The 13409-nt window shown below is 44.6% G+C and overlaps 4 protein-coding genes across 4 annotated transcripts; 2 read left to right on the top strand and 2 right to left on the bottom strand.

Annotated features, from left to right (window-relative positions):
• Window positions 1-1109: 1109 nt before the first annotated feature.
• LOC115747256 (NDR1/HIN1-like protein 1) lies at window positions 1110-2205 on the bottom strand. The gene has a single exon (XM_048272367.1). It carries the CDS (start codon window positions 2068-2070, stop codon window positions 1441-1443), a length of 630 nt encoding a protein of 209 aa, XP_048128324.1. The 5' UTR covers window positions 2071-2205; the 3' UTR covers window positions 1110-1440.
• A 1768-nt stretch (window positions 2206-3973) lies between these two features.
• Window positions 3974-7537, top strand: LOC115747239 (phosphoribosylamine--glycine ligase-like). The gene is made up of 4 exons (XM_030683298.2): window positions 3974-4618; window positions 5073-5443; window positions 5832-6362; window positions 7042-7537. Exons 1-4 carry the CDS (start codon window positions 4321-4323, stop codon window positions 7459-7461), a joined length of 1620 nt encoding a protein of 539 aa, XP_030539158.1. The 5' UTR covers window positions 3974-4320; the 3' UTR covers window positions 7462-7537.
• Window positions 7538-7650: 113 nt separating this feature from the next.
• On the bottom strand, window positions 7651-8561 carry LOC115747238 (NDR1/HIN1-like protein 1). Its single transcript, XM_030683297.2, has one exon. The coding sequence runs from the start codon at window positions 8508-8510 to the stop codon at window positions 7854-7856; it is 657 nt and encodes a 218-aa protein (XP_030539157.1). The 5' UTR covers window positions 8511-8561; the 3' UTR covers window positions 7651-7853.
• Window positions 8562-9122: 561 nt separating this feature from the next.
• Window positions 9123-13112, top strand: LOC115747242 (stromal 70 kDa heat shock-related protein, chloroplastic). Its single transcript, XM_030683300.2, has 8 exons — window positions 9123-9822; window positions 10213-10465; window positions 10691-10770; window positions 10878-11020; window positions 11136-11234; window positions 11470-11659; window positions 11794-12192; window positions 12380-13112. The coding sequence occupies exons 1-8, from the start codon at window positions 9268-9270 to the stop codon at window positions 12788-12790; spliced, it is 2130 nt and encodes a 709-aa protein (XP_030539160.1). The 5' UTR covers window positions 9123-9267; the 3' UTR covers window positions 12791-13112.
• Window positions 13113-13409: the final 297 nt, after the last annotated feature.

A 13409-nucleotide genomic window follows, 5' to 3' on the forward strand; every position in this document is an offset into this window, starting at 1 on the left:
TAAACTAGAGAGAGATTCAGGTTCATTCACTAACGGGACTCCAGACCAGGAGAGGCTTTGAAGAGTTGACTTCTGGTATATATAGGTTGGAACCCACACTAGATATGATCGGTTGATTCTGTGACACGCGGATTCTTCGTAAGTAAACATATTACGCACTTCAATCTTGATCATCCTTATGAAGTGATTGATGATCAAAGGAGGAGGAGGAGGACCATGCAGTTAGTGCTGTAGATGCGAAGATTTTCTTTCATCCCTTTTAATGACAGATGCAGCAACCTCCACCAGGCATCACCTGCCCCAGTTTTCCCTCTTCCTTGTAATGCCTCTTACCTTAGGAGGCAGGCTCTTTATTAATCCCTAAGTGAAAGGACCTTTTCTCCTTCAAGAATCTCATGCTAATCCTTCTTACTAATTACGCTAGCCACCGAAGACGATAGTAAAGGTTGTTTTGATTCCTTTCTATTGACGTTCAAGCACATTTTTGGTTATTGCGGTTGAATCATTCACTAGGGCCATGCCATTTTTTTTTTCCCTGTCCTCCCAGAAAAGTTAGACAAAAAGTTGACTGCTTAGCCTCACAGCCTGGAACACATGCAGTCCTTTAGTTTATATATATGCTGCTGCCTTTGAATGGGGTTTTTGGTGCTGACAAAGTCAAAAAATATGGATGCAATGCGACAGCTGAGCATCTTTTTGATCTTGCAGAACCGAGTGTACAACACTCAAATGGAGCCGACCTGGATCTGGTTGTATCCTTGGTTCTTACGTTGTTGTTGTTGTCGTTGTTGTTGTTACTTCTCCTTAATGGGGGAAGATAAAAAAGAGTGTCGACCACAGCAAGAACACTTCCTTCCTCACGCAACACACAAGGTCAAACCCAAGCAAAAAGAAAAAGCCAATCAAACAGTTGGCTAGTTGTTAAAGAAGTGTCTTTTGATTTTCTTTTTGGCCATCCAGAAACAATGAGAGGAAAAACGAATGAAGAAGCCGCCCATTGGAGCTCCTCAAAGAGAGTAGAGCAAGAACTTGCAGTAGGAAAACGACGCCACAACGTTCATTACGAACGACAACGACAACTGCCGTGTAATGTCTGTCGAAGTCACCCCAAATTTCGACACTTCCTTTTATCTTTCTTACCCAAATACTTACAGACTTCATTCATGTAAACATAACAATGTCGATATTATACCAATGGATTTGCTGACATATCCATCTTTTCTTCTGGAAAAACCTCTCTGGTATCATCCACATGATTGAGGGAATGGCTTTAATGTAATGTACCCACTGTGTTGCAGACGATTAGAAATAAGGAGAAATAGAGGAGGAACAAATTATTGATGGAAGAAGCTAGTTTTAAGAAAAAAAGGAGAAGCTATTTGACGATTTGTACCAGCGCCAGTAAAAGCAACATATAACAGCAGGCAGTAGCGTCGATCATCAGACACTAACGCTGCAAGTCTGCATCAACTGGTACTTGACCGCGTTGTTCCCAACCCCGATCCCCGTGCTCCGGCTCCCGAACGTAATGTACGCCGGGCAGTTGACGAAAAGGCTGTACCCTCCCGAGGTGAAGGACCCGACTCTCCATCTCACCTTCCCTCTCAGCTTGATCATGAGCGCCACGAACCCGATGTTCTGGTCCTGGGTCAGCGCGGCCGCGTTGTAGGGAGAGATGGGGACGGAGACGCCGTAGAGGAAGGGCGACCACACGTCGACGTCGTGGGTGTCCTGGTAGGTTGGAGGGACGAGAGTGGTGAGCGTGATCTGCTGGTCGCGGAAGGTGGCGTAGGCCTCCAGGCGGTCGTAATAGATGGCAATGTTGTCGTTGGGGTTGCGGGAGGAGATGGTGACCTGGAAGGTGGAGGTGAGGAGGCTGGGGCTAGCGGAGGCGTTGAAGGCGTAGACGGTGGCGTCTTGGAGGGTGAAGCGGGGCTTGTGGGGGTGGAGGATGGCCCATGTTATCAGCACTATGAGCAGGATTATGAAGAGCACCACCAGGCTGACCACGAACACTCTCCTCCATATTTTACTCCACCGGTGGCCGCCGTGGTTCGGGCACTTGGACATGACGATGAAGGAGGTGGAGGAGGAGGAGTTGGCGGTATTTCTGGTGGTGGCGTGGCGGTGGCGGTGGCAGTGGCGGGAGTTGGAAGGTGGAGGAGCTTGATGATGGCTGGCGACTCAACAAAAGGGGTAGGGGATTTGGACTAGGATGACACACACACACATGTATATATATTCGCAAAACCAAGATTCTCCACGCTAGGTTTGTAAATTTTATGGACATAATTCTTATTATTTGAAAGTGATGCGAATTATTGAGTTACTCTCTACAACACCTATGAATTTACCATATATATCACTTTACATGAGATGAGATCCCTAGCTAGTATCACTAGCAATATTAGCATTAAAGGAAGTTTCGAGTGTACTTACCTAAAATAAGTGTGATTGCCGAAAACAGAAGAAAGATGCTTTACCTCCGTCTTTTCTACCAAAGTTTTTACAAATTAAAGGCATCTTTTAACATTTCTTTGGGGTAAATTACCAAAAAAAAATCCTAAGCATATTACAATAGTGCCGATTCAATCATAAATCTTTTGTATTTATGACGATTCAGTCTATCCGGCCAACTTTAACAGGTTAAGGTGGGCATGGACGCCGATGCTAACGTGAACAATTTTTAATAATGTTTTAATAGTATTTTGATTTTTTTTATAATTATTATTTTTTCTTTTTTCCCCTTTCACTTTAGGGTTTTTAGGGACTGGTGCATGTGCACTGGGCGAGGGTTGCGGCACCCTCGCACTCGCCAGTACCGGCGTGGGCATCCCAGCCCTAAATCCTTAAAGTCTAAGAGAAAAAAAGAAAAAGAAAAAAGAACAATTATAAAAATTCAAAAAATTATTAAAATATTGTTAAAATTGTCACGTAAGCGCCGCATTGGAGCCGATTGGCATCTACGTCGGAATGACCGAATTGACATAAATGCAAAAAAGTTTATGACTCAATTGAAAAGAAAAAATTTAGGATTTTAGTTAGCATAATTACAATAATTTTAGGATTTTTTGGGTGATTCTCTTAGAAATAAACAAATAGAGAGAGGCTAAGGGTGGTTGAGCTGCCTCCGGCGGGGCTTTCCTCCTTTGCGTGTAGACCGAAGATGACATTAGATGACGATTGGTTTATTTATTTTTGTAATATCCTATGTTTGATGATTGGTTGCACATCCACTTTTCTAAAGATCGTACCCTAGTCCAGTCGCCCCTCCCCTTTCCATCCTTTCGTCGATTTTAGCAAACATGTGAAATTTTCTTGATGAAAAACAAGTGTTGACTTGCACCGCATACACTTTGACTTTGGTGTGAAAAAAAAAAAGCTCTAGGGGTTCATCAATGTCCATGCCCAACCAGTGCATCTTTACTGGGTTGGGCGCGGCCGAGTATTAGGGCATCAAAACTACCAATTTTATAGTAGTAAATTATATCATATCTCCACATGATTTAGACGGGCGAATAAAATCTTTAGAAAGAGTCATCGGCCTATTTATGTCTTTTGGATTGATACATAAGGCTCGAGTGGACCCATAAAACCACTCGTGATTAGGTTTATTCTTTCGACCCTTGTACTAGTAGCGGAAGATGATGTATTCTCGTAATTATGTGTATATTAATGATAATTACTAGTATTTAAAAATCATTCTTATAAAGATAATTTTACAAAACAATTTGAACAAACGTGATCTTAGTTGCGCCTCCTTGTGTTGTCTCTCGGGGACTCTGAACACGAACTTTCGGACTTCTCTCAGTCGAAAGCTATAAAACTTTTCTCTCTCTCGCTCTCACACTTCCATTCCTACTCTCCTCTCTTGAACGACCCAAGTGCAAAGGAAAAGCCCCGTTCTTGCGCGCGCGTTTTTGCTTGAGATCCAGTAAGGCCCAACATCTCCCTCCTCTCTCTCTCTCTTTCGTTTCCTTGTGTCTGTCTTATTTTTGCAGAATCCTCCTTTGTGTACCCTCTGTTTTCATGGGAGAAAGATGGTTGAAGGGTGCAAAACCCGATCATCTGTCCATGAAACTACCAATGTTTATACCTTTGCTGTTGAATGTTGAAAACTCTATGATCTGGGCTCTTCATCATCAGTATGTGTATGGAACGATATAACCAAAGATATTACCTTTTGCTTCACTTGGGGAATTTAGCCTCAAGCTGGCACCTAGCTTTACCAGCCTTCTCTCTAGAACTAGAACTAGAACTAGGAGGGTTTGGCAGCCTTATATTTTCGTCTCTCATTGCAGGTGCATTGGTAAATTGGTAATGGGTATGGCTTCCACCGCTGTCTCTAGTCTTTTAGTTTCACAGAAACTTTTCTACAAAGGCTGCAGCTGTATTGGATTGGGATCCTCCATCCCTGGCCTTTCAAGTCGTAAACTTTCTTGCCACCTTTCTTCTGGTTCATGGAATTTGGGTAAGGTTGCTGCACCTATCAAATGGAACTCAAACCCCCACCTCAAGAATGCTCGATATTTGCCTTCTTCCATCTTCTCTTGTGCCAATCAGACATCCGAGCCCTCAGTGTCAACTGATTCATCCCACATTGGGGGTGGTGCTGCTGGTAAGAGCTTTTACTGTAAGGTGCTCTTGATTTTGTGGCTAATTGTCATCTGCTTTAATTCGGTATTTTTCTTTCTTTTCAATGTAAATTTAGGTGCTCTTTTTCAACTTCAAAGTAGTAGACTGTGGCATGATAAAGAATTAAATCATATTCACATATTTTACATGGGTTCTACTCAATCCAACGGGACAATGTTTATCTCACTTATCTTAGGAGAGGCTTTGTGGACCAGCACCCGCTTATCTTGGCATTCTCTAAGAAGAGCGAAAAATTGATGTCAGCATTTATACATGTTTTTATCTAAGAAGAACGAAAATTTATGTCTACATTTATTCATGTTTTCTTTCGTTTCATCTTCTTTCTGTTTTTCCTTACTGTAGAATAATACTCGGAGGTAATTATTCTCAGTTTCTTTTGCACATCTGTTTCCTTCTGCCTCTTTTCTTTTCGCAAGAGAGAGTGGTAGTGCTGGTCATTGGTGAAGGAGCAAGGGAACATGCGCTTTGCTGTGCCTTGCGACGATCTCCATCATCTGGTGCAGTCTTCTGTGCACCTGGAAATGCTGGTATTTCTAAAGCTGGAGATGCCACTTGTGTCTCAGACCTCAATATTGCCGACAGTTCAGCTGTAATTTCTTTCTGCCGCGAGTGGGGAGTTGGACTTGTTGTGGTTGGACCAGAGGCTCCTCTTGTTGCTGGTCTGACGAATGATTTAGTTGAGGCTGGAATCCTTACCTTTGGCCCCACAGTAGAAGCTTCTGCACTGGAAGGTTCTAAGGATTTCATGAAAAGCTTGTGTGACAAGTACAACATTCCCACAGCCAAGGTTGTTCTCAATTTTTACAATGTAGCTTGAAAATCTTAAGATATGTGCGCATTAGCTGCTTATCTCGGTTTTTTCTTGCAGCGTGAATCTTTACAGAGATGTGCACATTAGCTACTTCTCTCTATTTGTTCTTCTAAATTTTAATAGCTGAGATTTATAAATGATTTTTCAGTGTTATAAGGACAGCCACAATTAGTTTATGCCTGATGATATGTGCTTATTTTTTCATATGCCTTAAAGCATTGGACCAAATGAGGTCATGTGTGTGCTCATTAGCGACATCTTTCTGCTTTGGCTATGCTCTTAGCCAAGACGTCTCCTTGCATTCCTCGTGCATTTTGAAGGGAAAGGACCAATAGCTAACCCAGTTTCTGAATCATGGGAACAGTATAAAACGTTTACTGACCCATCTGCAGCAAAGCAATACATCAAGGAGGAAGGGGCACCAATTGTCATAAAAGCAGATGGGTTGGCGGATGGAAAGGGAGCTATTGTCGCCATGACATTGGAGGAGGCATGTGAAGCAATTGACTCAATACTGGTTATGGGGGCTTTTGGTTCTGCAGGTTCCAAGGTCATTGTTGAGGAATATCTTGAAGGAGAGGAGGCTTCTTTTCATGCCCTGGTTGACGGAGAGAATGCCATAGCTATGGAAACTTCTCAAGACCATAAACGAGTTGGGGATGGTGATACAGGGCCTAATACTGGCGGGATGGGTGCTTACTCTCCGGCTCCGATCGTAACTCTAGAGCTGCAATCTTTGGTCATGGAGTCTATCATTCTCCCTATTGTCAAAGGGATGGCGGCGGAAGGTCGCAAGTTTGTTGGCGTTCTCTATGCGGGACTCATGATTGAGAAAAAGTCTGGGTTGCCTAAAATGATTGAGTGCAATGTGCGCTTTGGAGATCCGGAGTGTCAGGTATGTTAATCGTCACACATACGACTTCAACGAGCTTGGTCATCTTCATAATCAAGCATTATTCTAATTTGGCTGATTTTGCGTGGTCATCCAATCTTTCCATTTACTTTAATCTCAAGCCCGATTCTTTGTTTTACATAATTCCTGGTTTCATTGCTCAGTAGTGGCTACGGTTGCACTTACTGAATTCTCTCATTGACATGTGCATATATGCATACACTGATAGGTAGTCTATTTTTTCCCATGTCGGTGCTTGGTAATGTTCTATTTGTTTTCGTTTACAAATTCAATTGTCCTCATCGATGGGCTCCCCCAACCCCGTGGCAAGGAGTTGGTTGTGCCACACAATAACCTTTGTTTGGTATTGCACTTATCCTGCAGATCAATAATTAGCTGATTTTTTCTTCCATGGTTTTGCTCAATAATTTTTGCTTTTCAAACTTCAGTCCTTCCTAGACCTATATATGGCCATCGATCATAGCATTGGTACTGCCTTGCCTGCCCTACACACATCCCTGCTATAATACAGCACGATATTATGACGAGTTAGTAGTTTTACGAAATAATCTGGACACTGAGTGCATATGCTAGTTATGCTGCACTGCCTTTGGTTTCCCCTTTCTTTTAGTGCTGTTGCGTTTATCCATCCATTATTGCTATATTCTTCTTTCACGTATAGGTATTGATGGCTCGTTTGGAGTCGGATCTGACTCAAGTACTGCTGGCAGCTTGTAAGGGAGAGTTAAGAGGACTGACCCTGGAGTGGGCACCTGGATTTGCCATGGTGGTGGTAATGGCAAGTAAGGGCTATCCATCGGCATCCGTAAACAGAACCGCGATTCAGAACCTTAAAGCAGCAGAAGCTGTTGCTCCATCTGTCAAGATATTCCATGCTGGAACAACTTTTGACGCAGATGGCAACTTTGTTGCGGGTCGAGGCCGTGTTCTTGGGGTCACTGCCAAGGGGAGGACTTTGGAAGAAGCGCGTCAAAGAGCTTACCAAGCAGTCGAAACCATCAACTGGCCAGGAGGGTTCTGCCGACGTGACATTGGGTGGAGAGCACTTCCAAAGAAGCAATTCACAGAACAAAGTGGTTGAGCTTCGGATGCAATCTCACCGGGTATTCCGATATGACGAGTTTAGTTTTAGATGTATTTAAGGCAAACTGAGGAATTTCTTAATTTCTTAGCCTTGATCGAGAAGGTTTTGCGGAATCACTTTTCGATGTGTTTCATTCGCAGTAATTGTTGGTGGAGTAAAGTTTAATGCCGTGGATTGTATAGATACAATGAAATAAGAGCCTGTGTAGTTAGTGACTAATCTCAATGGTCGTCTTGTCTTGTCAGTAGTATGAGATAGATGAATTCGAGAGATAAATGGTTTATTATGCGCAAGTACATTAGCAATAAAGATGAAGATATGCAGCGCTACATGTATCGAGGTTAAAACCAGGTATGGATGGGCATAAAGCTCGTGCTTGTCCTTCTCCTTCACAGGCTAACACTACAGCTCTGCATCAGCCGATACTTAACAGCATTAAAACCAAGTGGAACTCCTCTGTTTTCACTCCCTGTGGGGATATACGCAGGGCAATCCACTGAAATGAAGCCTCCGAACGTGAAGAACCCTGGCCTCCACCTCACGTGTCCTTGCAGCTTCACCTTCATGATGACAAATCCGTCGCTCTGGTCCTGCTTCAATGCGAGGGCGTTGTATGGAGCGATGGGCACGGATACCCCGCACACGAAAGGTGACCACACGTCGACCCCTCCACGACCCTCATAGGTAGGAGGCAGGCGCGTCGCGGGCGTGATCTGCTGGTCATGGTAAGACATGTGGATGCGAAGGCCGTCGTAGAGGATGGAGTGGCGGTTGCCAAATGGGTTGCGAGAGGAGACGGTGACCTGGAAGGTGGAGCTCAGGAGGTAGGTTTGGTTGTCACTGGCGATGGAGACGTTGAATGCGGAAATGGTGATGTCTTGGAGGGTGATGCTGGGTTTGCGTGGACGGAGTACCGCCCATGCAGTAACGGTGGCGGTGGCGGTCGTGAGGACAACAATGAGGATGGTGGAGGTGATGATGAGGAGTCGGCGGCGGCAGAGCAGGCGGCGCCACCAGGGTTGGTGGCATTTGCATTTTGAGCACATAAAGACTCGGTTAATGCAATAATGGTGGTGATGGTGTGAGTAGGGGGCACTATGCGAATCACCATGTAAACGAGTGGAACATATATAGCAATGGTCTCAACGACGGAGCATATTATATAATTATTGAGCACAAATCGCCATTAGGGAGCGTTGGGAGCAGGAAAAAAGATAACGCAAGTTTGGTAATTGAATGTATAAATCATGCGGGATTGAAAAACAGAAGATGCCTTTCCTTTCGGGCATTAGTCAGCTGGGGTTAGCTGTGCGAAAATGACCCTGTAAATTAACATACATAATCCATAAAAGTAGAGGGTTGTTTCCAATTCCAACTGCTCCCCCAACAAATTTGAGGATGAAGAAGTTCTAGGTCAACGTCCAGCCTCGGCCCTTGGGCCTGTCGGGTCGGGCTGTCAAGGGAAGCCTTGTACCTCTTTGAATGGGCTCGACGCCTACGGTTCAGCAAAAAGCCCATTTCACTCGGGTCGAGACACACGGATCGGATGGTTCTAGAATGGTGACACGTGGCACCACCTAACCCTCTACTCTCCTCATAAACCCTCGCTCCTCCTCTTTTGGCCCCTCCCCTTCTCTCCCCTTATCTTCTGCTCCAAACTTCCCCCGACGCGAGAGAGAAGCCGGAGCGTGTGTGTTGGTGGGTGCGGAGCCCCTCCCGTTTCTTCTTCATCCCTCAGACGCACCCCTTCCTCCTCCTCCTTCTCCTCCTCCTCCAATTCCCGTTCTCTCTCAGTGAATCAAAATGTCTTCTTACGCTGCTCAGGTCCACTCTCTCGGCCTTTCCGGTCGGGTCTCCCCCTCTAAAACCCCCAAATCCGGAGGCCCCTCCCAATCCCTCTTCTTCGGCCAATCTCTCCACCCCAGAACCTCCGCTTCTTTCTTGAAATTGAACTCCCGGGCCTCTTCCAGGAGGAGGCACCATGTGGGACCCCTCAGGGTCGTCAACGAGAAGGTTGTCGGCATCGACCTGGGGACTACCAATTCCGCCGTCGCCGCTATGGAGGGAGGGAAGCCCACCATCGTCACCAATGCCGAGGGCCAGAGGACTACTCCTTCTGTCGTTGCTTACACCAAGAATGGCGACAGGCTCGTCGGCCAGATTGCCAAGCGGCAGGCTGTCGTCAATCCCGAGAACACCTTCTTCTCCGTGAAGAGATTTATCGGGAGGAAGATGTCCGAAGTGGATGAAGAGTCGAAGCAGGTGTCTTACAGAGTGGTGAGGGATGAGAATGGGAATGTCAAGTTGGACTGCCCTGCCATTGGCAAGCAGTTTGCGGCTGAGGAGATTTCAGCTCAGGTATCATTTCAAGATACAGCGGGCCTCTTTTAAACGTGCAATTTTTTTGTACGATTGGTATGGTTTAACCGTACAACAGATTTATTTCAGCTCAGTTATCGCATGACTTCACATGTCTTCTCATTTGCTTCGCCTGTGAATCTGTACTGCTAAGTCATGCTTGCGGCTATACGACAAATGTGGGCTCTACTCTGGGTATTGTGATTCACTCTGTGGCGTGTGAGCTCAATAACAACGTAAAGTTTTTGCCTTTTAGTTCATGTGCAATTGGCTTGGAAACCGAAGAGGCGGAATAACCTGAAATCAGAATTTTCTTTTGGCATGTTTACTAGTTTCATTGTAGTTCTACTTTGCTGCGGGAAGGTGTTCTCCTCATATTATCGAATGCAGGTGCTGAGGAAACTTGTAGATGATGCGTCCAAGTTCTTGAATGACAAGGTGACCAAAGCAGTGGTGACTGTTCCAGCTTACTTCAATGATTCGCAGAGGACAGCTACTAAGGATGCTGGTCGTATTGCTGGCTTGGAAGTTCTTCGCATAATCAATGAACCTACTGCTGCATCCTTGGCTTATGGATTTGAGAAGAAGAACAATGAGACGATCCTGGTATTTGACCTTGGAGGTGGTACTTTTGATGTCTCAGGTATTACTGCTTCCAAAGAACTTAAACTCTGCTTGTTCACGCCATTGACTTGTTTGTGATACATCATATGACTTCTTAACTGTTGGGATCATGTAACTGGCATTCTTCTGCGACTGTTGCAATATGTATATGAAAAAATGTGAGAACAAGACTACATATATTATTTTGCTTTTGCTATTTGAGATTCATCAATCTGTCATTTATCTATCCATTCTTTTGTCTCAGTGCTTGAGGTTGGTGATGGAGTGTTTGAAGTGCTCTCAACATCAGGAGACACACATTTGGGTGGTGATGACTTTGACAAGGTTGGTTTCTTGGTGTACAAATAAGTGTGCTTTCGCTTGCCTCATCACCGTTTCCGTTGACTTTTAGGACCCATGAGGGAGTTCTGAAAATCTCATTTCCTATGTAGAGGGTTGTTGATTGGCTTGCTGCCAGCTTCAAGAAAGATGAAGGCATAGACCTCTTGAAGGACAAACAAGCTCTCCAGAGGTTGACCGAGACATCTGAGAAAGCTAAAATGGAACTCTCATCTCTGACACAAACTAATATTAGGTGATGTAACTTGATTGCGATTCCCCTTCCCCCTTTGTTTCCTTCTTTCGGTTCCTTGTCATCTCTTTTCCCCATATCTTTGGTTTTGTTTCTCACTCATTGCTGTGTTCTACAGTTTGCCTTTCATTACAGCCACTGCGGATGGTCCAAAGCACATTGAAACCACACTTACAAGGGCTAAGTTCGAGGAGTTGTGTTCAGATTTGCTGGACAGGTAATTTCTTGCATATCATTGTACTTTGAAAGCATTGCAGTGAATTTACCAATGCCCACTGTTATTTCAACTTCTCATTGACTGTGTCTCTTACAAAAATATCTTCTCCTTTTCTTTTTCTTTTTTTTTGCAATGCCGGCTGCTATTGTGATTTCGTTGTGCTTGTTGTTGCCTCCACAATGAAGGTCATTTACCTATAGCTTAGTGATCTAATTGATCTTGTTGCATCCTGTAGGCTGAGGACCCCTGTTGAAAACTCCTTGAGGGATGCAAAACTCTCCTTTAAAGATTTAGATGAGGTTATCCTTGTTGGGGGTTCAACACGTATTCCAGCTGTTCAAGAGCTTGTGAAAAAGTTGACTGGGAAGGATCCCAATGTTACAGTCAACCCCGATGAAGTTGTTGCCTTGGGAGCAGCTGTTCAGGTGCTTGTCTTATTATTATTTTTTTTTGGCTTCTTGTTCATGCCTCTTTCTCAGTGGGAGGAGTTGGGGTCTGTTTGCTCTATTTTTTTTTCCCAATATCCTAGTACTCTTATATCTGCCATCTTCGTTTTTAGGCTGGTGTCTTGGCTGGAGACGTGAGTGATATTGTGCTTTTAGATGTGACTCCATTATCTCTGGGTTTGGAAACTCTCGGTGGTGTTATGACTAAAATCATCCCAAGGAATACAACCTTGCCGACCTCCAAATCGGAAGTGTTTTCAACGGCTGCTGACGGTCAAACCAGTGTCGAGATTAATGTCCTTCAAGGTGAGAGGGAGTTTGTGAGAGACAACAAGTCCGTTGGCAGTTTCCGACTCGATGGCATCCCCCCGGCTCCACGTGGTGTTCCACAGATTGAAGTCAAATTCGACATTGATGCTAATGGTATCCTCTCCGTAACTGCTGTTGATAAGGGCACTGGGAAGAAGCAAGACATCACAATCACGGGTGCTAGCACTTTGCCTAGTGATGAGGTACACATTTTTCTCAGTAGTCGATTAAGTCGGGGCTGCTTGATTTCTTAAGAGTGGTGAATTTCCTCCAAGAATTTTCTGACATGTAAATGCTGAGAGAAAGAAAGTGTTCCTTTATTTCGTATTTTGGGGATGTGGGTACTCCCTGAGAATAAAAAAACTAATCATCTTTTACCGGACAATTCAGGTTGAGAGGATGGTTCAGGAAGCAGAGAAATTTGCCAAGGAAGACAAGGAGAAGCGAGACGCCATAGACACAAAGAACCAGGCGGACTCCGTCGTCTACCAGACAGAGAAACAGTTGAAGGAGCTGGGGGACAAGGTTCCTGCTCCAGTGAAGGAGAAGGTGGAGGCTAAACTTGGAGAGCTGAAGGAAGCAATCTCTGGTGGTTCAACACAAAGCATGAAGGACGCCATGGCTGCTCTTAATCAGGAGGTCATGCAGCTGGGTCAGTCCCTCTACAACCAACCAGGTGCACCTGGTGCAGGTAGTGCACCTGGTGCCGGTGGCCCCTCAGCTGGACCTACCGATTCTCCATCGAACGGCAAGGGTCCAGAGGGAGACGTCATAGATGCTGACTTCACTGATAGCAAGTGAACCAATAATTGTGGGTAGGGATTTTTTGGCTGCCTATCATCATGATTAATCATCTCGCGAGAAATGAGCTTTTGGAGGTCGGCTTAACTGGCGAATATTGTTCCTGCTCTGCTCTCACTATTTTGGCATACAATGGAGCTCCCAGTCTTAGGAAGAGCATACGGGGAGTTTCTATCTATGGTTATCAAAGTGAACTTTTGTGATGATCAGGCTCAACACTAGATTTATACTTGGAAATGTCAATATTTCGTGATGCAGATACGGATCTGCTACTCTATTATTGTTTTGTTTTTGTTCTTTTAATGGAAACCAATTTTGGCAATCCTCCTATCTTCAACCGGCTATTGGAAATTGTTAATTGATTTTGTGGAACTTTTACCAGATTTTGTGAGTGTGTCGTCTGCCTCTGGATTTCGTGTGGGAATCCATATTTCCGAGTTACTTAGCCCTGCGAGTTCTGCTCGATATTGCCTCCATGTTAGAACTCGATATTGCCTCCATGTATAGCATGAAACTTGCAGCGACCTATTTGCTGCAATATCCCTGACGATGGAGGCTTTAACTCTCTTCACTTTTAAGGTAGCAGGATGCTAATGCTGAGTGTCGGCAATTTGTGCTT

This window comes from Rhodamnia argentea, chromosome 11 (assembly GCF_020921035.1).
Source record: "Rhodamnia argentea isolate NSW1041297 chromosome 11, ASM2092103v1, whole genome shotgun sequence".
Lineage (NCBI taxonomy): Eukaryota > Viridiplantae > Streptophyta > Magnoliopsida > Myrtales > Myrtaceae > Rhodamnia > Rhodamnia argentea.